The sequence below is a fragment of the Rhizophagus irregularis genome, chromosome 30 (genome assembly GCF_026210795.1).
Source record: "Rhizophagus irregularis chromosome 30, complete sequence".
Lineage (NCBI taxonomy): Eukaryota > Fungi > Glomeromycota > Glomeromycetes > Glomerales > Glomeraceae > Rhizophagus > Rhizophagus irregularis.
Window position 1 is genome coordinate 2554557 of NC_089458.1, and position 14187 is coordinate 2568743.

At 30.0% G+C, this 14187-nt stretch overlaps 5 protein-coding genes across 5 annotated transcripts; 3 read left to right on the forward strand and 2 right to left on the reverse strand.

The window, feature by feature from the left end:
* Positions 1–537: 537 nt before the first annotated feature.
* Positions 538–1991, reverse strand: OCT59_021979 (mitochondrial 37S ribosomal protein uS9m). The gene is made up of 4 exons (XM_025313986.2): positions 1213–1991; positions 1062–1142; positions 899–977; positions 538–818 (listed from the first exon to the last, which is right to left on the reverse strand). Exons 1-4 carry the CDS (start codon positions 1982–1984, stop codon positions 806–808), a joined length of 945 nt encoding a protein of 314 aa, XP_025186062.1. The 5' UTR covers positions 1985–1991; the 3' UTR covers positions 538–805.
* A 957-nt stretch (positions 1992–2948) lies between these two features.
* On the forward strand, positions 2949–4999 carry OCT59_021980 (uncharacterized protein). Its single transcript, XM_025323240.2, has 6 exons — positions 2949–3218; positions 3297–3424; positions 3503–3792; positions 3882–4024; positions 4098–4202; positions 4308–4999. Exons 1-6 carry the CDS (start codon positions 2982–2984, stop codon positions 4371–4373), a joined length of 969 nt encoding a protein of 322 aa, XP_025186063.1. The 5' UTR covers positions 2949–2981; the 3' UTR covers positions 4374–4999.
* Positions 5000–5043: 44 nt separating this feature from the next.
* Positions 5044–8643, forward strand: OCT59_021981 (uncharacterized protein; the record flags this gene model as incomplete). The annotated part of the gene is made up of 3 exons (XM_025333639.2): positions 5044–5121; positions 5676–5681; positions 5759–8643. The coding sequence occupies 3 exons, from the start codon at positions 5044–5046 to the stop codon at positions 8249–8251; spliced, it is 2577 nt and encodes an 858-aa protein (XP_025186064.2). The 3' UTR covers positions 8252–8643.
* Positions 8644–8879: 236 nt separating this feature from the next.
* Positions 8880–11067, forward strand: OCT59_021982 (Pleiotropic regulator 1; the record flags this gene model as incomplete). Its single annotated transcript, XM_025313987.2, has 7 exons — positions 8880–9022; positions 9140–9375; positions 9440–9533; positions 9601–9847; positions 9918–10521; positions 10619–10812; positions 10898–11067. 7 exons carry the CDS (start codon positions 8880–8882, stop codon positions 10952–10954), a joined length of 1575 nt encoding a protein of 524 aa, XP_025186065.1. The 3' UTR covers positions 10955–11067.
* On the reverse strand, positions 11021–14012 carry OCT59_021983 (uncharacterized protein). The gene is made up of 11 exons (XM_066146881.1): positions 13773–14012; positions 13556–13663; positions 13124–13486; positions 12964–13047; positions 12627–12886; positions 12458–12553; positions 12280–12390; positions 11938–12195; positions 11762–11857; positions 11470–11683; positions 11021–11395 (listed from the first exon to the last, which is right to left on the reverse strand). The coding sequence occupies exons 1-11, from the start codon at positions 13944–13946 to the stop codon at positions 11207–11209; spliced, it is 1953 nt and encodes a 650-aa protein (XP_066005980.1). The 5' UTR covers positions 13947–14012; the 3' UTR covers positions 11021–11206.
* Positions 14013–14187: the final 175 nt, after the last annotated feature.

Sequence of the window (14187 nt, forward strand, 5' to 3'; positions counted from 1 at the left end):
TGTCTAAAGCGAAAGTCAATAATTTACAATAGGTACAATTATATAGATAGAATTTTGAAAAAAAAAAAATGGGGTATGATCCCAAACAACTATAGTGACAATTTGAAATCGAAATTCCTGAAAACTTGATACAATATTTATAATATTCTGTCATGTTCAATATCCCTTTAATATATTAAAATATTCTGGTACAATTTCATGTATTTTATCTTATTCCACTTTTTAATAAATTTTCTTGAATTTTCGTGATAATTATTTAAAGTAAGAAGTTTTTAATGAATAAATATTTATATTTTACACATGTCAAAATCGCAGTATATATAAATATATAACTTTACAGCTTTCAAACAAATATATACATAATAAGAGGACTATCACAAATCAAAAATTATGCTATTGCAGATGATCGTCTCAATAATCGTAATAATATAATTATGGGCGGCGCCAGCAAAAACACGAATGCGGTGAATTAATCGGATTAACAATATTAGACTTAAAAACAAGTTCTAAAACTGCAAAACGTCTATCAACTTATTTTTATAATTTTAGTACCTAAATTTATTTTTATAATGTTTGAAAATTGCTTGAATGACAGAATTTCAATTCGGGACTATACAGACAGCATTTTGCTTGTGAATTCATCAAGTTCAAGTCTACTTTCTATTGTAAAATTCAGTCATGTAATCTGATAATCCATATGGAGGATGTTTATTTAAATAAAATAATGATGTCAAAATTATTAAATTTCTTTTTAAATATCAACCTTTAATTATACGTGTTTAAATTGATAGCATGTATTGTAATATTAACGTTTGACCCTAAAATTATGAATAAATTGTTATTATTATGCTTAATGAACAGTTGAATACATCACAAATAAAAAAAATATTTAATATACCATGTGTATCTCTTTCTTGCCTTTGCAAGACCCGGTTTCTTACGTTCGACAACACGAGTATCGCGTGTAACAAGATTGGCTAGAAAGAAAGGTATGTTATTATCACTTATTATACTTATTATCACAAAGGAATATGACCAAAAATAAGAAGTGATTTATTTACCTGCTCTTAAAATTGGTTTGAGATCAGAATCGTGTATGATCAAAGCTTTAGTGATCCCATGAGCAATTGCATCTGCTTGACCTTTATGAAAAAAATAGATTTAGAAATAATTCTCTTCGCAATTCATAAACAAAAATTAAAGAGTATTCACCTGTTGTACCTCCTCCCTTAACTTTTGTCCAAACATTATATTTTCCAAGCAAGTCAGTTACTTGAAATGGATATAATATTGACTCACGATCTTTCATTAAAGAAAAGTATTCCGCCATTGGTTTTCCATTAACGATTACATGCCCATCACCTTCTACCACCCAAACTTGAGCAACTGCTTCCTTTCTTTTTCCTAATGTAAAAGCTCTTCCAAATTGATCGACGGTTTTCATTGCTTCTAAAAGTTTTTTCTCTTTTTCTAGATCATAACGTCTAAATAAATCCAAAAAATTATGTAATTGAGGTGCAATTTCAGGTATTATAATATTTAATTGATTCAATTTTTGTATGATCGTACGGTATTGATGTGTTTTTAAACATAAACCTAATTTTTCATCTAAACGTTGTTTTAATATCCATAAAGTTGGTAAAACATTTTTATCTTTCAATTTAGGTGTTTTTCTATATTTAAATATAAGATCATCAAGTTGTATAATAAGATCATTATAAGTTGGTTTTCCTGTAAAATATGAAATTGATTGAGGTATTTCACGATTTGATAATATATCAATTGATTCATATTTATTCTCTTTACTAATAGTAGTAGTAGTGGTATAATAACGGAAATTTACAAAAGGGTTTATAATATTTGAATTTCTATTACATGATTTTAGAATAATGGACTTTTTTATATTTGATTTTAAATTATTTCCTAATACTTTTTCGGAAACTTTATAAACAAATTGTAATTTAGAAGTTAATGAAGTTAACATAATTTCATAGAAAAAGAGAAAAAAAAAAATTTTGTAGATGTCTAAAATAAAATGTGACCGATTTGTAACACCCAGAATTGATCATCGATCTGTGCATTTTTTTGCGTTAAAAAAAGAGTTAAAAGTAAAATAATAATTAAAATAATTGTAAAAAATATGATCCCAACATAGTCTTTTAACCTACAGTCGGCCCTCGATACAACGAACCCTCCGATTTTCACCTCAAATTCTCTATAAAATTATATCGAAGAATTTAAAAAAATTTAATTGGCTGATTCGTTATAAACGAGGGATATTTTGATGTATATGAGAGAAAGATTCAGTATAAAGCGAGTTCGTTATATTGAGGGCTGACTAATATTAAAATATATTAATTCGCGATTTACAATATGAATTAATCAATTTAATTTCAGATACTCAAGTCAATCGAATGTATGATCCTGAATAAGAAATAAATGAATGAATTACTTTTTACTCATAAGACTACACTCCGTAAATCAGGTGGTATCAGATCATTCCACTAATTTTCTGAATTATAAGAATATTTCTTATTATCCTTAACGCAATATCCAATCTCCAATCATGATTGAAAACATGTTTGCAATCATTTGATTAATAATAACTTTTTACCAAATTTATCGGTTCATTATATTAAATGAAATGTTTCACGATGTTCTCCTGGTTGTATAAATGTCTCGATAGCCTCGCCTAGGTTGTTTCAAAGAATGCTATCAATTAAATCCTTTAGTTCATAAGTTGAAAGGGGAAAGAATTGAAATAATTGTATTTTTTCTTAAAATAGTCAATTATAATTTCAAAAAAAAATGAGGACTTCCATATATATATATATATATATAAAATGAAAATAACAAACAATAAATAATAAGTTAGGCTGAATTATGTAAATTCCGGCCGGAATTAAGATCTCGAAATATGAGTGATACAATTTTTGATCAAATTCGATGTCAAATTTTTTTTTTTTTCGAATTTTATAAAGATGCCCATTAAAGCCATTAAAGCCATTAAAGCGGAAGAAACTGCAAAAGACCTTTCTAAAGAGGAAGATTCCGATACTCAACACGTTAAAGAGTCTGATGAATCTAGTTCAGATTCTACTGAAGAAGAGGAAGAGGAGGTAGAGGAGGAAGAAGGGGGAGTCGCGTTAGACGATTTATCTGAGGAAGAGGTGGACGAAGATGTTGTACCTCAACAGCATGTCACAATAAATAATAAGGTAAATAATTATATTAAAGAATAATCAATTGCTTTACTAATTTGCTTTTTAAGTTAACCAAATTTAAATATTGTCAAGTCAGTATTAAAAAAAATTTATCAAGATATTAAGCTTGATGTACCGTGGATTGAAACCCAAGCGATAACTTCTTTAGAACCTGCAAATATCAAGGATATTAATAACGACATAGAACGTGAATTAACATTGTAAGATATTATTATTATTATTATTATTATTTTATTATACTAGTTTTTTTTTATAAATGTACTTGAAAATTTTATTAGTTACAAGCAAGCACTTGAAGCAGCTGTAGAAGGACGTAACAAAACTACAGAGTTGGGAGTAGCATTTTCTAGACCTGATGATTATTTTGCAGAAATGGTAAAATCTGACGAACATATGACAAAAATACGTAAAAAATTAATTGATGAGGAACAAAAAATAAAAGCGAGTGAAGATGCCAGACGTAAACGTGAATTAAAGAAATTTGGCAAAAAAGTTCAAATTGAACGTTTACAAGAACGTCAAAAACAAAAAAGAGAAGATCTAGAAAAAATTAAAGCTATGAAAAAAAGTATGATAATTCTTAATACATATTTTTTTTAAGGTTTAACTAAAAAGATATTAATAAATTGCTCTTTTTTTTCATAACTTTTAATTTAGAAAGGAAAGGTATTGAAGATACTGCTGTGGATGATGATTTTGAAATTGCTTTAGAAGAAGCTGCTGATAAGGATAATAGACCTAATAATAATAGACCTAACAAAAAACAAAAAACTGGAAAACCTTCTAAACGTACTTATAAGGTATCGACCATAAGATTGTAATTTTAAACATTTTATTTTTTCAAAATAATTTAACTTTTTTATAATTTAAAAGGATACTAAATTTGGCTTTGGCGGAAAGAAACGTCATGCTAAATCAAATACTGCACAATCTTCTGGTGATTTATCAATATTTGATGGTGGAAAATCCACAAAAAAAGTACGTCGTAAGATTTAAAACATATATATGTATAGGTTTTTTTTTGTTGAGGAGAATAATATTTAAGTGATTTTTTGATTTTTTTTTATTTCTTTATAACTATAGAAGAAAATCACAAAAACGCGCCCTGGAAAAGCTAGACGTCAAGCTGCAAGAAATAAAAGACAATGAAAAATTATTTAATTATTTTTTTTTGTTCAAACAGTTCATTCAAATCTTATAATTTTATTAATGAATAATATTATTTTTTTTAAAAAAAAATAAAATAAAATAAAAAATGTATTACATTTGACTGTAAACAATTTTAATTTTCTGTACATAATCAAATAAAATTTTTTGATATTTTTGCATCATTCTTTTAAATTAAATGATATTTTATATTATGGCTTTACAAGTTTTACACAAGAACAGGCGTGTTTATGTCAATTTTTATTATAAAGAAACCTAGATTTAACGTTATTATATTTGCCTAAGTCCTATCCTACCCGACATATTTTTTTAGGACCAAGCTTCTATTGGTGTGTTAAAGCATATAAGAAATACTTTATTATAGTTGCTTCTACTGAAATATATACATATATACTGAAATAAAGTGCGAGTTGAATCACTAATAAATAAGAGAAGCCAAATGAATTGACTTATTAAAAAGAATAAAAGAGTTGAAATTCTTTTACTTTAAAAAAGACTTGAGAAACTTTTAGAGAAATTTTTAGAAGCGTAAAAAAATATGAAATGTAATCAGTAATGTAATCATATATATACATTTAAAGTTTTTTAATAATTTTAACAGTTTCCATATTAGATATTTTAAATATTAGTTTCGTCTCTGTTTTTATCCCGTATGACAAACAAATTTTATATTTCGATAGCCAATTATATTCATAATCATGTTAAATTGGTCCAACTTTCCCAACGGAAAGTCAGTAAATATCAAGACTTTTATTATTTATCGTAAATATTGTATCGATACCTTGACATTCTTTATTTCCTTCGCATCCCTTGTATTATATTTTTCTTTCTTTCCTCGCGTGCCAGCACGTTAGTCATATTTACCTATAAGTTTTTCTCGTTACCATATTAGGCATCTGTTATTTCTACACTAGATTTAGTTTGGACTACTAATAACGCGAACAAAATTTATTAAATTTTTTTTTTATTTCTATATAGATAACGATAGTTTTTATTTGGTATTCGAGCCTCTCATCTACATTAAACGAAAAATAAAATTAACGACTACTTAAAGGTTTGCGTGAATTCAAAAAAACATTTCTACAAATAAAGCAATTTTGTTAAAAAAAATAAAAAAATAAATAAAAAATAAATAAAAAGATTTACCTGTTTACGATTGAACCGCAGGACACGATTCCATTCCTTATGTACTTTGGCTTTATTTCGTTCATTCGTTCGTTATAGTATACTCATCTGTCACTTAGTCAAGTATTGATTTATAATAGTAAGCAGTGTAAATAATAGTATCAGGTAATTTCTCGATTGGTTATTTATATTTTTTTTTTCACTAGTATATTAACGTTTTTATTTATTTTTTTTTCATTCAGAGAATATTTTATATAATTGAAAAAATGGCTGCGAATCCTGGTCTTCAATCAATATCAGATCTTACTGCTTCAACCCGCTTAACTACAGGGGATATACCACCACCTCTTGTAGGTTCTTCAACAACCGTTATAAGTACCCGGCTTTATTTATTCGCAGGACGACTTGTGTCTTCTCGACGCATGACAAATGAACTATATGAACTTGATTTAGAAACATTTGTATGGACAAAATTTCAGGATACTGAACAAAAAGCACCAAAAGCTAGATATTTTCATTCTGCAAATCAATATAAAAATTCAATCGTATTTTTTGGCGGAATGGGATATTCAAGAACTTCAAATGATGGTTTATGTGTGTTAGATGATGTTTCTATCTTTGATTTAGACACATATACTTGGAAACATCCTGAAATAACACCTTCATCTTTTTCCCCACGACCAAGATATGCACATTTAGCCGCAGTGACTGCAAATAAGTTGGTAGTGGTAGGTGGTCAAGACATGTCCAACTCATATATAGAAGAAATTAATGTGTTGGATTTGGATGAATTGACATGGACCTCATCAAGACCTTTTGAGAAGCATTGTGGGGCATATCGTTCAGTTGCAGTTAGTAGTACTAGTCATACTAATTTACCTTTATATGGTAATAATGTTAATGATAACGCTTCAATCACTTCGTCGTTTGATTCTACTTCTTCATCATCGGACACAAATGTTCCTGCACCATTGAGAAAATCAACTTCTCAGCAGGCGTTATCTAGTACAAACAACACTGTTTCTAATGTTATTCGTAAACCACCATCTGTTGGAGCCTTTGGTCGTCCAGAATCTTTACGCAGAACTCCTTCAGGAGGTCAAAATATTGTACGTTCACGTTCCATAAAAAGGGTACAATCGTCAAGCAATTCATACTATCGGCTTTCATATACAACTAGTGTCACTGAAGAAAATCCGAATCCTATTTATTTATACTCTAATTATAATTTCACGGATGTTAAACGTGAACTTCAAGTTATTGCACCACCTACAACGTCGAATTATCAAATTATGGATCATTCTTCAAATATGACAGGTGCATTTTTACCTCCAGGTCTTCGTTTCCCAACTGGAGCGATTCTTGGACATCATCTTATTATATCAGGAACTTATTTAACAAATACAAGTCAAACTTTTAGTATATGGGCATTAAACCTTGCGAATTTGGTTTGGACACGAATTGATACTGGTTCATGTTTCTCACAAGGTTCGTGGAATAGGGGCATACTATGTGAGGAGACTAACAGATATTTTGTACTTGGTCATCGCGATAGGTCACTCGTTGATGATTATAATCATCGACAAACAAATTTTGACCATGTGACTGTTGTAGACTTGGAAGCATTTGGAGTTTATCAACCACCTCCTGCTACAATGTCTACAAATGCACAAGAATTAGGATTGGCATTATTAAATGATTCTAATATAGCAGATTTTGAAATTGTGACGCAAGATGATCGGAGAATACCCGTTAATTCACAAATATTATCGCAAAGATGGCCTCATTTTAAGGCGTTAGTTAATCAACAGGCTGAAAGAGTACCTAAACCAAAATATGATGAAGAGACGATAAAAAATCCTGAAGATGAAGAAACTATATTGATGTATAATAATAGAGCTTTAGAATTTCCTGAGCCTTATCCTGTCACATTAGCATTTTTACAATATTTGTATACCGATCATCTTCTTACATCACAACAGCATCAGCCTCAAATATTAGCACAACTTTTACTGCTAGCAGATATGTACGATTTAGACCGTCTACGACAATTGACATCGCATTCATTACATCAGTCTTTAAGTATGTCCACAGCTGCATTAATATATGAAACAGCTGCACTTTCACGTCAAACAGGTTTACAGATTCGTGCTCTTAAAGTTATGATTGCCGCCAAGAAAATGCTTCAGCAGCAGCAGCAGCAGCAGCAACAACAACAACAACAACAACGAGAGTCACGAGTTCCTCCTCAAATAGGAGATGGTGATATTTTGTCCTCAAGTTGGGCAAATCCCGCAAGTCCTCCTTTATCAGCAGCTATAGCATCTGATACGAGAGCATCTTATTATGATCCATATTCAACAGCAATGAATTTAACATCACAATCACCACTATCTTCACCTATTCAGAAAAGAACTCGATCATCTTCATCTGTATCAGCTTATAATAGTTCAATATCTAGTCGTGGATATTTACCAACCATACAAGATAGTATAACACAGAATGATGTTATATCTGAAGAAAGGATAAATTCGTCAATATCGACTCGAAGTTTGCGACCTACTAGATCAAATAGTTCATTGTCTACATCAACAAGATCTTCTAACAGAAGTTATGCAGCGAGTACAACTACATTTGGTAGTAATAATGTACCAATACATCAACAACCGGTGTCACCAGAAAATCGAGTATATCAACAGGAATCTGGATTTGGTTATGCAAGTGGTGGATTATAGCAAAGATTTTAATAAATATTGTAAGGCAGGAAAAGATGAAAAATAATGAAGTCAAGATTTTATTAAATGAAGGGTTCAGAAAATATGCTGGTAATCAAAACTATTTAGCTTATATTAACATTGTCAATAGGTACATACAAAAATTACAAAAATTCAAACAGAATGTAATATTGACGATGTATGATTAATAATTAATGTTAGGAAGAAGAAAAAGTTTTAGTAGGGATAAAAAAAAAATTAATTTTTATTGGATCTATTATTTATTTATTTATTTATTTTGATTAATATTTATTATTGTTATATATATTGTATTGTATTTTTTTTACCTTTTTTTTTGAAAATTGGAATTTTATTAAAAAAGTAGATTTTCATCATATATTATTATATACAGTATATATATTAATAATTTTAACTTATTAAATAATAATTATAATAATTGTAAAATTAAAAAAAAAAAGAGTTTAAAAACTTTTGCAGTAAGCATCCTAAATAAGGTAAAAATAATTAAATGCTTGTCCCACGTTATTTTGTGTGACAAGTGGAATTTAAAAATTGCGCACTTTTTACGACAATAAAGTTTTTTTTAGATCTTTTTGATCTAAAAATTTCAAATTGCACATATCTCAAAATGGAGTACGTAAATGATAATGAACAATATCCCGATAACTCGCCTCCCGATTTAACAAAATTATTACAACGATCTGTAAAGCGAACAAAAGCAATGTTTCAATCCGGCACTGGTACAAATTTTCTTCTGGAGGATGACGAAAGGTTTTTAATGAATGATTCTGGTGGAGGTTTTCATATGAGTTAGCCGTTACTCGCTTTTTACCTCGTTGCGTCTTGCACCTCTAACTTCTAACGCATGTTATTATTACTTTTTAATAGTCAACAGGTCAAGTTAAGAATAAAAATTAACGACGAGTATAGTGATGTTCAGCAGTTACCTGCTTCATTATTAGCACAACAAAGTAGAGGAAAGAAAAGACCTTTAGAGACGGGCGAATCTGGTTTGGATAATGGTGCTTCAGAAACTAATGGGACTGGTCCCGTATCTATGCAATTGGATAATAATGAGCATTTGCCTCAAATCACCGGGGGTCATACATATCCTTCTGCATCAGGTTAGTTATTAATTGTAATTGATATTTTTTGTGTTAAGCTAGTATTAATCGAAATATATTATAGGAGTGTCACTTTCTGAGGATAACGCGGTTGAAGGACAAGTGTCTGCTAATACTATACAAAAATTAGTTGATAATCTTCCACCTTCACGTGTTCAGTAAGTGCAACTTAATTTTACTTTGTTATTTGATAATCATTATTAATTATTTTTTTATATTATAAAGACAAGAAGCTGCGAAAACTGCACATGGTGTAGTCGCTATTAGACAAAAGGCCGGTATTAATGCTACACCATTTGCAACTTCAGGATCTTTGGTAAGACGTCAAGTTCCGAGAGCGCAACGTCCAAATTGGCATGCTCCTTGGAAATTAATGAGGGTAATTAGCGGCCATTTAGGATGGGTTCGTTCTATAGCTGTAGAACCGGGGAATAAATGGTTTGTAACAGGTGCTGGCGATCGAACCATCAAGGTAGAAAGATAAATCACTTTTCTTTTATTAAAAAAAAAAAATGTTTTTAATTATAAGCTTTAATTATTAGATTTGGGATCTTGCATCTGGTACTTTGAAACTTACTCTTACAGGTCATATTTCGACAGTTCGTGGTTTGGCTGTTTCACCACGACATCCGTATTTGTTTTCTTGCGGCGAAGACAAAATGGTTAAATGTTGGGATCTTGAACAAAATAAAGTTATACGACATTATCATGGTCACTTGTCTGGCGTATATTCTTTAAGTTTACATCCTACATTAGATATTTTAGCTACAGCAGGAAGAGACGCTACTGCGAGAGTATGGGATATGCGTACAAAACAATGTATTCATGTATTAAGTGGACATTCTTCAACAGTAGCAGATGTAAAATGTCAAGAAGTAGATCCACAAATAATTACAGGTTCAATGGATTCAACTATCAGACTTTGGGATTTAGCAGCAGGAAAAACTATGGCAACGCTTACGCATCATAAAAAATCTGTTAGAGCATTAGCTATACATCCCGCAGAATTTACTTTTGCTAGTGGTAGTGCTGATAACATTAAACAGTGGAAATGTCCTGAAGGAACTTTTATGCAAAATTTTGAAAATCACCGTGCTATTATTAATACTTTAGCTGTTAATGTTGATAATGTTTTATTTTCTGGTGGTAAGTAAAAAAAGTTTTTTCTTTTTTTTTTAAAAAAAAAATTGATTTTTAACATTAATTGTTAATTGATATAATATATTTAAATATATTATTAAAGCTGATAATGGATCGATGGCATTTTGGGATTGGAAGTCAGCATATAAATTTCAATCGTTGGAGACAACCGTTCAACCTGGATCTCTGGAATCTGAAGCTGGTATATTTGCTAGTACATTTGATCGCACAGGATTAAGATTGATTACGTGTGAAGCTGATAAAACTGTTAAAATTTGGAGAGAAGATCCTAATGCGGTACGAATAATATACTTCAATAAATTAAAAATACGAAATTATATTGAGTATTTCTTTAATTGCTTAAACTATGTTTATTTTTTAGACTCCAGAAACTCATCCTATTGAATGGAAGCCAACATTGATTAGAACTAGATATTAATTAGTATATTATTATTACATTATATTTTACTTGTATATATTTCTATTTTTAAAACAAAACATGATTATGAAGTTTAATAAAAATAATTAAAATGGATTTTATTCAATAGAATTAGAATTATTAGAATTATTGATGATTGCTCGTAATTTACAGTGATTTTATTTATATATTAAGCTATTTTACCCATTGCAAAAATGAAGTGATAATATTTTCTCATATTCAAATCATTGAATTCATAGTAGAATTTAAGAATCATTGCCTATTACCTACAGGCAGTGGAAGTTTATCCTGAAGTACTTCCAAAAAGTTTCGAATTTCGCTTAAGAGGGCATTGACTCCTCCAGTTTCTTCCATAATATCATAAGGATGCCATTCGGGTGTTTCTCCGACATTCAAATTGCTATTAAAAGCAAAATTATCTTCCCAAGATTTTCTGTAAAACTATATGAAGAATGAATAAAAATTCAGATTGATAAAATGAAAAATAGAAATTTTTAAAAGAATATTTTACTTACTGAAACTCCATAGGTAACAGCAGCTGATTCTTTATCCAAAGGAACTTCGACACCGGGAGAACTAGTTATCTTATCTTTTAAGTCCCAAAATTTATACCTTGTAACTTCTACAACATAATGATCGCCCCACCAATATTTCCATCTGTTTTTTTCACACACTGAGGTAACGTTTATTTCATCAGTGTTTGAATAAACCAAGTGTTCATTATTTTGGCTACATTATTGTTTTATATATTAATCAGTGTTCTTTAAAAGATCAATTGTTGTTGTATTGCAAAATTTATGTAGTTACCTAAGTCGTAATTTATAAACAAAAGTTCCTAAAGCATTAAACTTGTCATTAGGAAGGCGTTTTGCTGTTTTGATGTTGAGTTTCCATGAGTAAACACTGAAATTAATATATATATATAATATTTAATTAGTTTAAAATATCCTAAAGATTTATATTATTTTAATAATACTACTAACTTATCCAAACATGACATGTTGATGTCCAATATGTTCTTATCATGTGTAGTTACATTCCACAGGCCAATCTTTCCATCTTCCTTAAACTGGACATCAAAAGCACACGGCCAGGGTTCTACGCGAGCATTGCGACCCATTGGAGGTGGTCTACGGATTACAAGAATTTTATATTCTCGAAATGGTGACCCATCCCATTGTCGATCACAATCGGAGAGAATTTCAAATAAAGCATCTAATTGTCTGAAATGATTAGCAATACTAAAAAAGGAAATATTTACATTGTTAAAAAATTTCTCATATAAAAGCAAGCAATAACCAATGTAAATTATTATAATCACTTGCCACGTAGCAAATTTAGATTGTAAACGAGAATCACTCAGAATCTTATCATTAAGTCGATCGATAGCCCATAATGGTTCTCTGGGAAAATCTGTTAAGCACACATGGCCAAATCTAGTGTATCACGAACAGATTTTAATAAATAAACGTGTATGCATAATTTAGAAATATTATACTATACCTAATACGCATTTTAATTTCTTCGTCAAATAAGTGAATGGTTCCAAAAGCTTTAATAAGAGCATCCTCGATCCTTTTCACATTTGACACACGAATACTAATATTTATTGACACAAACTTTCATTATTCATATAAAGGTCCGGATAATAAATATATTTTAAAAGACTCACTTGTGCAAAGCATCGAAATTAGAGTTTGGATTTAATTCTCTTGAACCTCCGTTTTTACCGACAACCGAAATTTTATCTCCCTCAAGAACAGGTTCAAGGAGTTTGAACAATCCAAAGACATCATGCGGTTTGTTGAACCAAGGCGCGGGATTTGCTATTCTAACTTTATAAGGTTTATTCGGCGGTTCTATCATATGAAGCACCCAGCCTTTATAAACGATCGCATTATCCTTATTTGTTACATTAGGAACGGACCTGGACTAAAGAATTATAATTATTAATTTAAAAATTAATCACTTGTTAAACTTGTTAACAATTCATGAAACTAAGTTCATACCGCAACTACTTTAATATACAAATGCTTGACTCGCATCGTTGCTTCTTCAACGGAATCATAAGTATCACCAACAATTCTTATTAACTATAAGAACAAATAAGATAAATAAATAAAATAAAGAGAATTCGAAGATTTAATCTATTTTTTCTATAATACTTGCATTAGAGCTTGGTTCATACCACATATAACATTTAGTCTCCGCACGTACTGGATGCAGAGTCTCTTCTTTCTCGCCAATAATTCGTGAGATAGGAATTTCGGAATTAGGAAAAACAAAGTGCCCGTTAAAAGGTTTTCGATCAGGTGGAAATCCTCTGTAATCGCGGTCTTCACGTTCTCGAGCTTCCCTACGTTCTATTTTACGTTTTTGTTTCTCACTAAGAGCCTTTTCAGGTTTTGCCCAACCTTTAACTTTTCTTTTGCTGCGCTCTTGTAAATCTTTTGTTAGTACGGTTTCGGAGAGAGCAAACCATTGTTTAAGAGCTTGGTCGATATCTTCACGCGCACCCCAAATTTCGATTTGCTATATACAAATAAATACCATTAAATAAAAAACTTTCTCATAAATTAAAAAGTAGAAATAAATATTTACAGCTTCATCCTCATTATAAATCATATGAGTATTCGTCAGTTTTTCGATACGTTGCACGTGAAACCTTTTCTCTCCGAGAATATCAACTGGACGAACATTTGGAGGAATCTTTATATGGTATTGCACAATGGTGTATAATATGTTAAAATGAATTTAAATTAATCCATTAAACTAATCTTTAGAATTTTAATTGAAAAAAATAATAAAATTTATTTACCAGCCAAACTTCGTCGGGAGTTCTCTTTGGAACAGGACGTTCTTCATGATCTTTTTTTTGAAGCTGTTGTCGATGTCTCCATTGATCCGCTTCTTCCTCATCATAGAATTCTGAATTCCCTTGTCTATTATCTTGATTATGTTGATTATTATATTGATTATAGCTTTTTGACATTTTTAATTGTGAACACAAGAAAAATTTTATTATTCTTGAATAATGGACACTCAATATTCCGCTTATATAACAAACAATTACAATTTTTTTTTGTGTCCTTTTACGCCATCCCGGTACTGTGCCACGGATGCATGCAATTGTTCCAATTTGAATGATAATCACAAAATCTGTAATTGTTTTCCAAAAATGTAAACATTGGTCTGAATAACTATAAATTACAGTTGATTTTTTTTCAATTCAT

Excerpts from the sequence above, each read along its gene's own strand:
- OCT59_021979 (XM_025313986.2), bottom strand. The coding sequence starts at position 1,984 with ATGTTAACTTCATTAACTTCTAAATTACAATTTGTTTATAAAGTTTCC. Across the intron at positions 1,143-1,212 it reads TAAGGGAGGAGGTACAACAG|GTCAAGCAGATGCAATTGCT; the intron begins GTGAATACTCTT and ends TTTTTCATAAAG. Across the intron at positions 978-1,061 it reads CAAACCAATTTTAAGAGCAG|CCAATCTTGTTACACGCGAT; the intron begins GTAAATAAATCA and ends CTTTCTTTCTAG.
- OCT59_021980 (XM_025323240.2), top strand. The coding sequence starts at position 2,982 with ATGCCCATTAAAGCCATTAAAGCCATTAAAGCGGAAGAAACTGCAAAA. Across the intron at positions 3,425-3,502 it reads ATAGAACGTGAATTAACATT|TTACAAGCAAGCACTTGAAG; the intron begins GTAAGATATTAT and ends AAATTTTATTAG. Across the intron at positions 4,025-4,097 it reads CTTCTAAACGTACTTATAAG|GATACTAAATTTGGCTTTGG; the intron begins GTATCGACCATA and ends ATAATTTAAAAG.
- OCT59_021983 (XM_066146881.1), bottom strand. The coding sequence starts at position 13,946 with ATGTCAAAAAGCTATAATCAATATAATAATCAACATAATCAAGATAAT. Across the intron at positions 13,664-13,772 it reads CTCCCGACGAAGTTTGGCTG|ATTCCTCCAAATGTTCGTCC; the intron begins GTAAATAAATTT and ends TACCATATAAAG. Across the intron at positions 13,487-13,555 it reads TTTATAATGAGGATGAAGCT|CAAATCGAAATTTGGGGTGC; the intron begins GTAAATATTTAT and ends ATTTGTATATAG.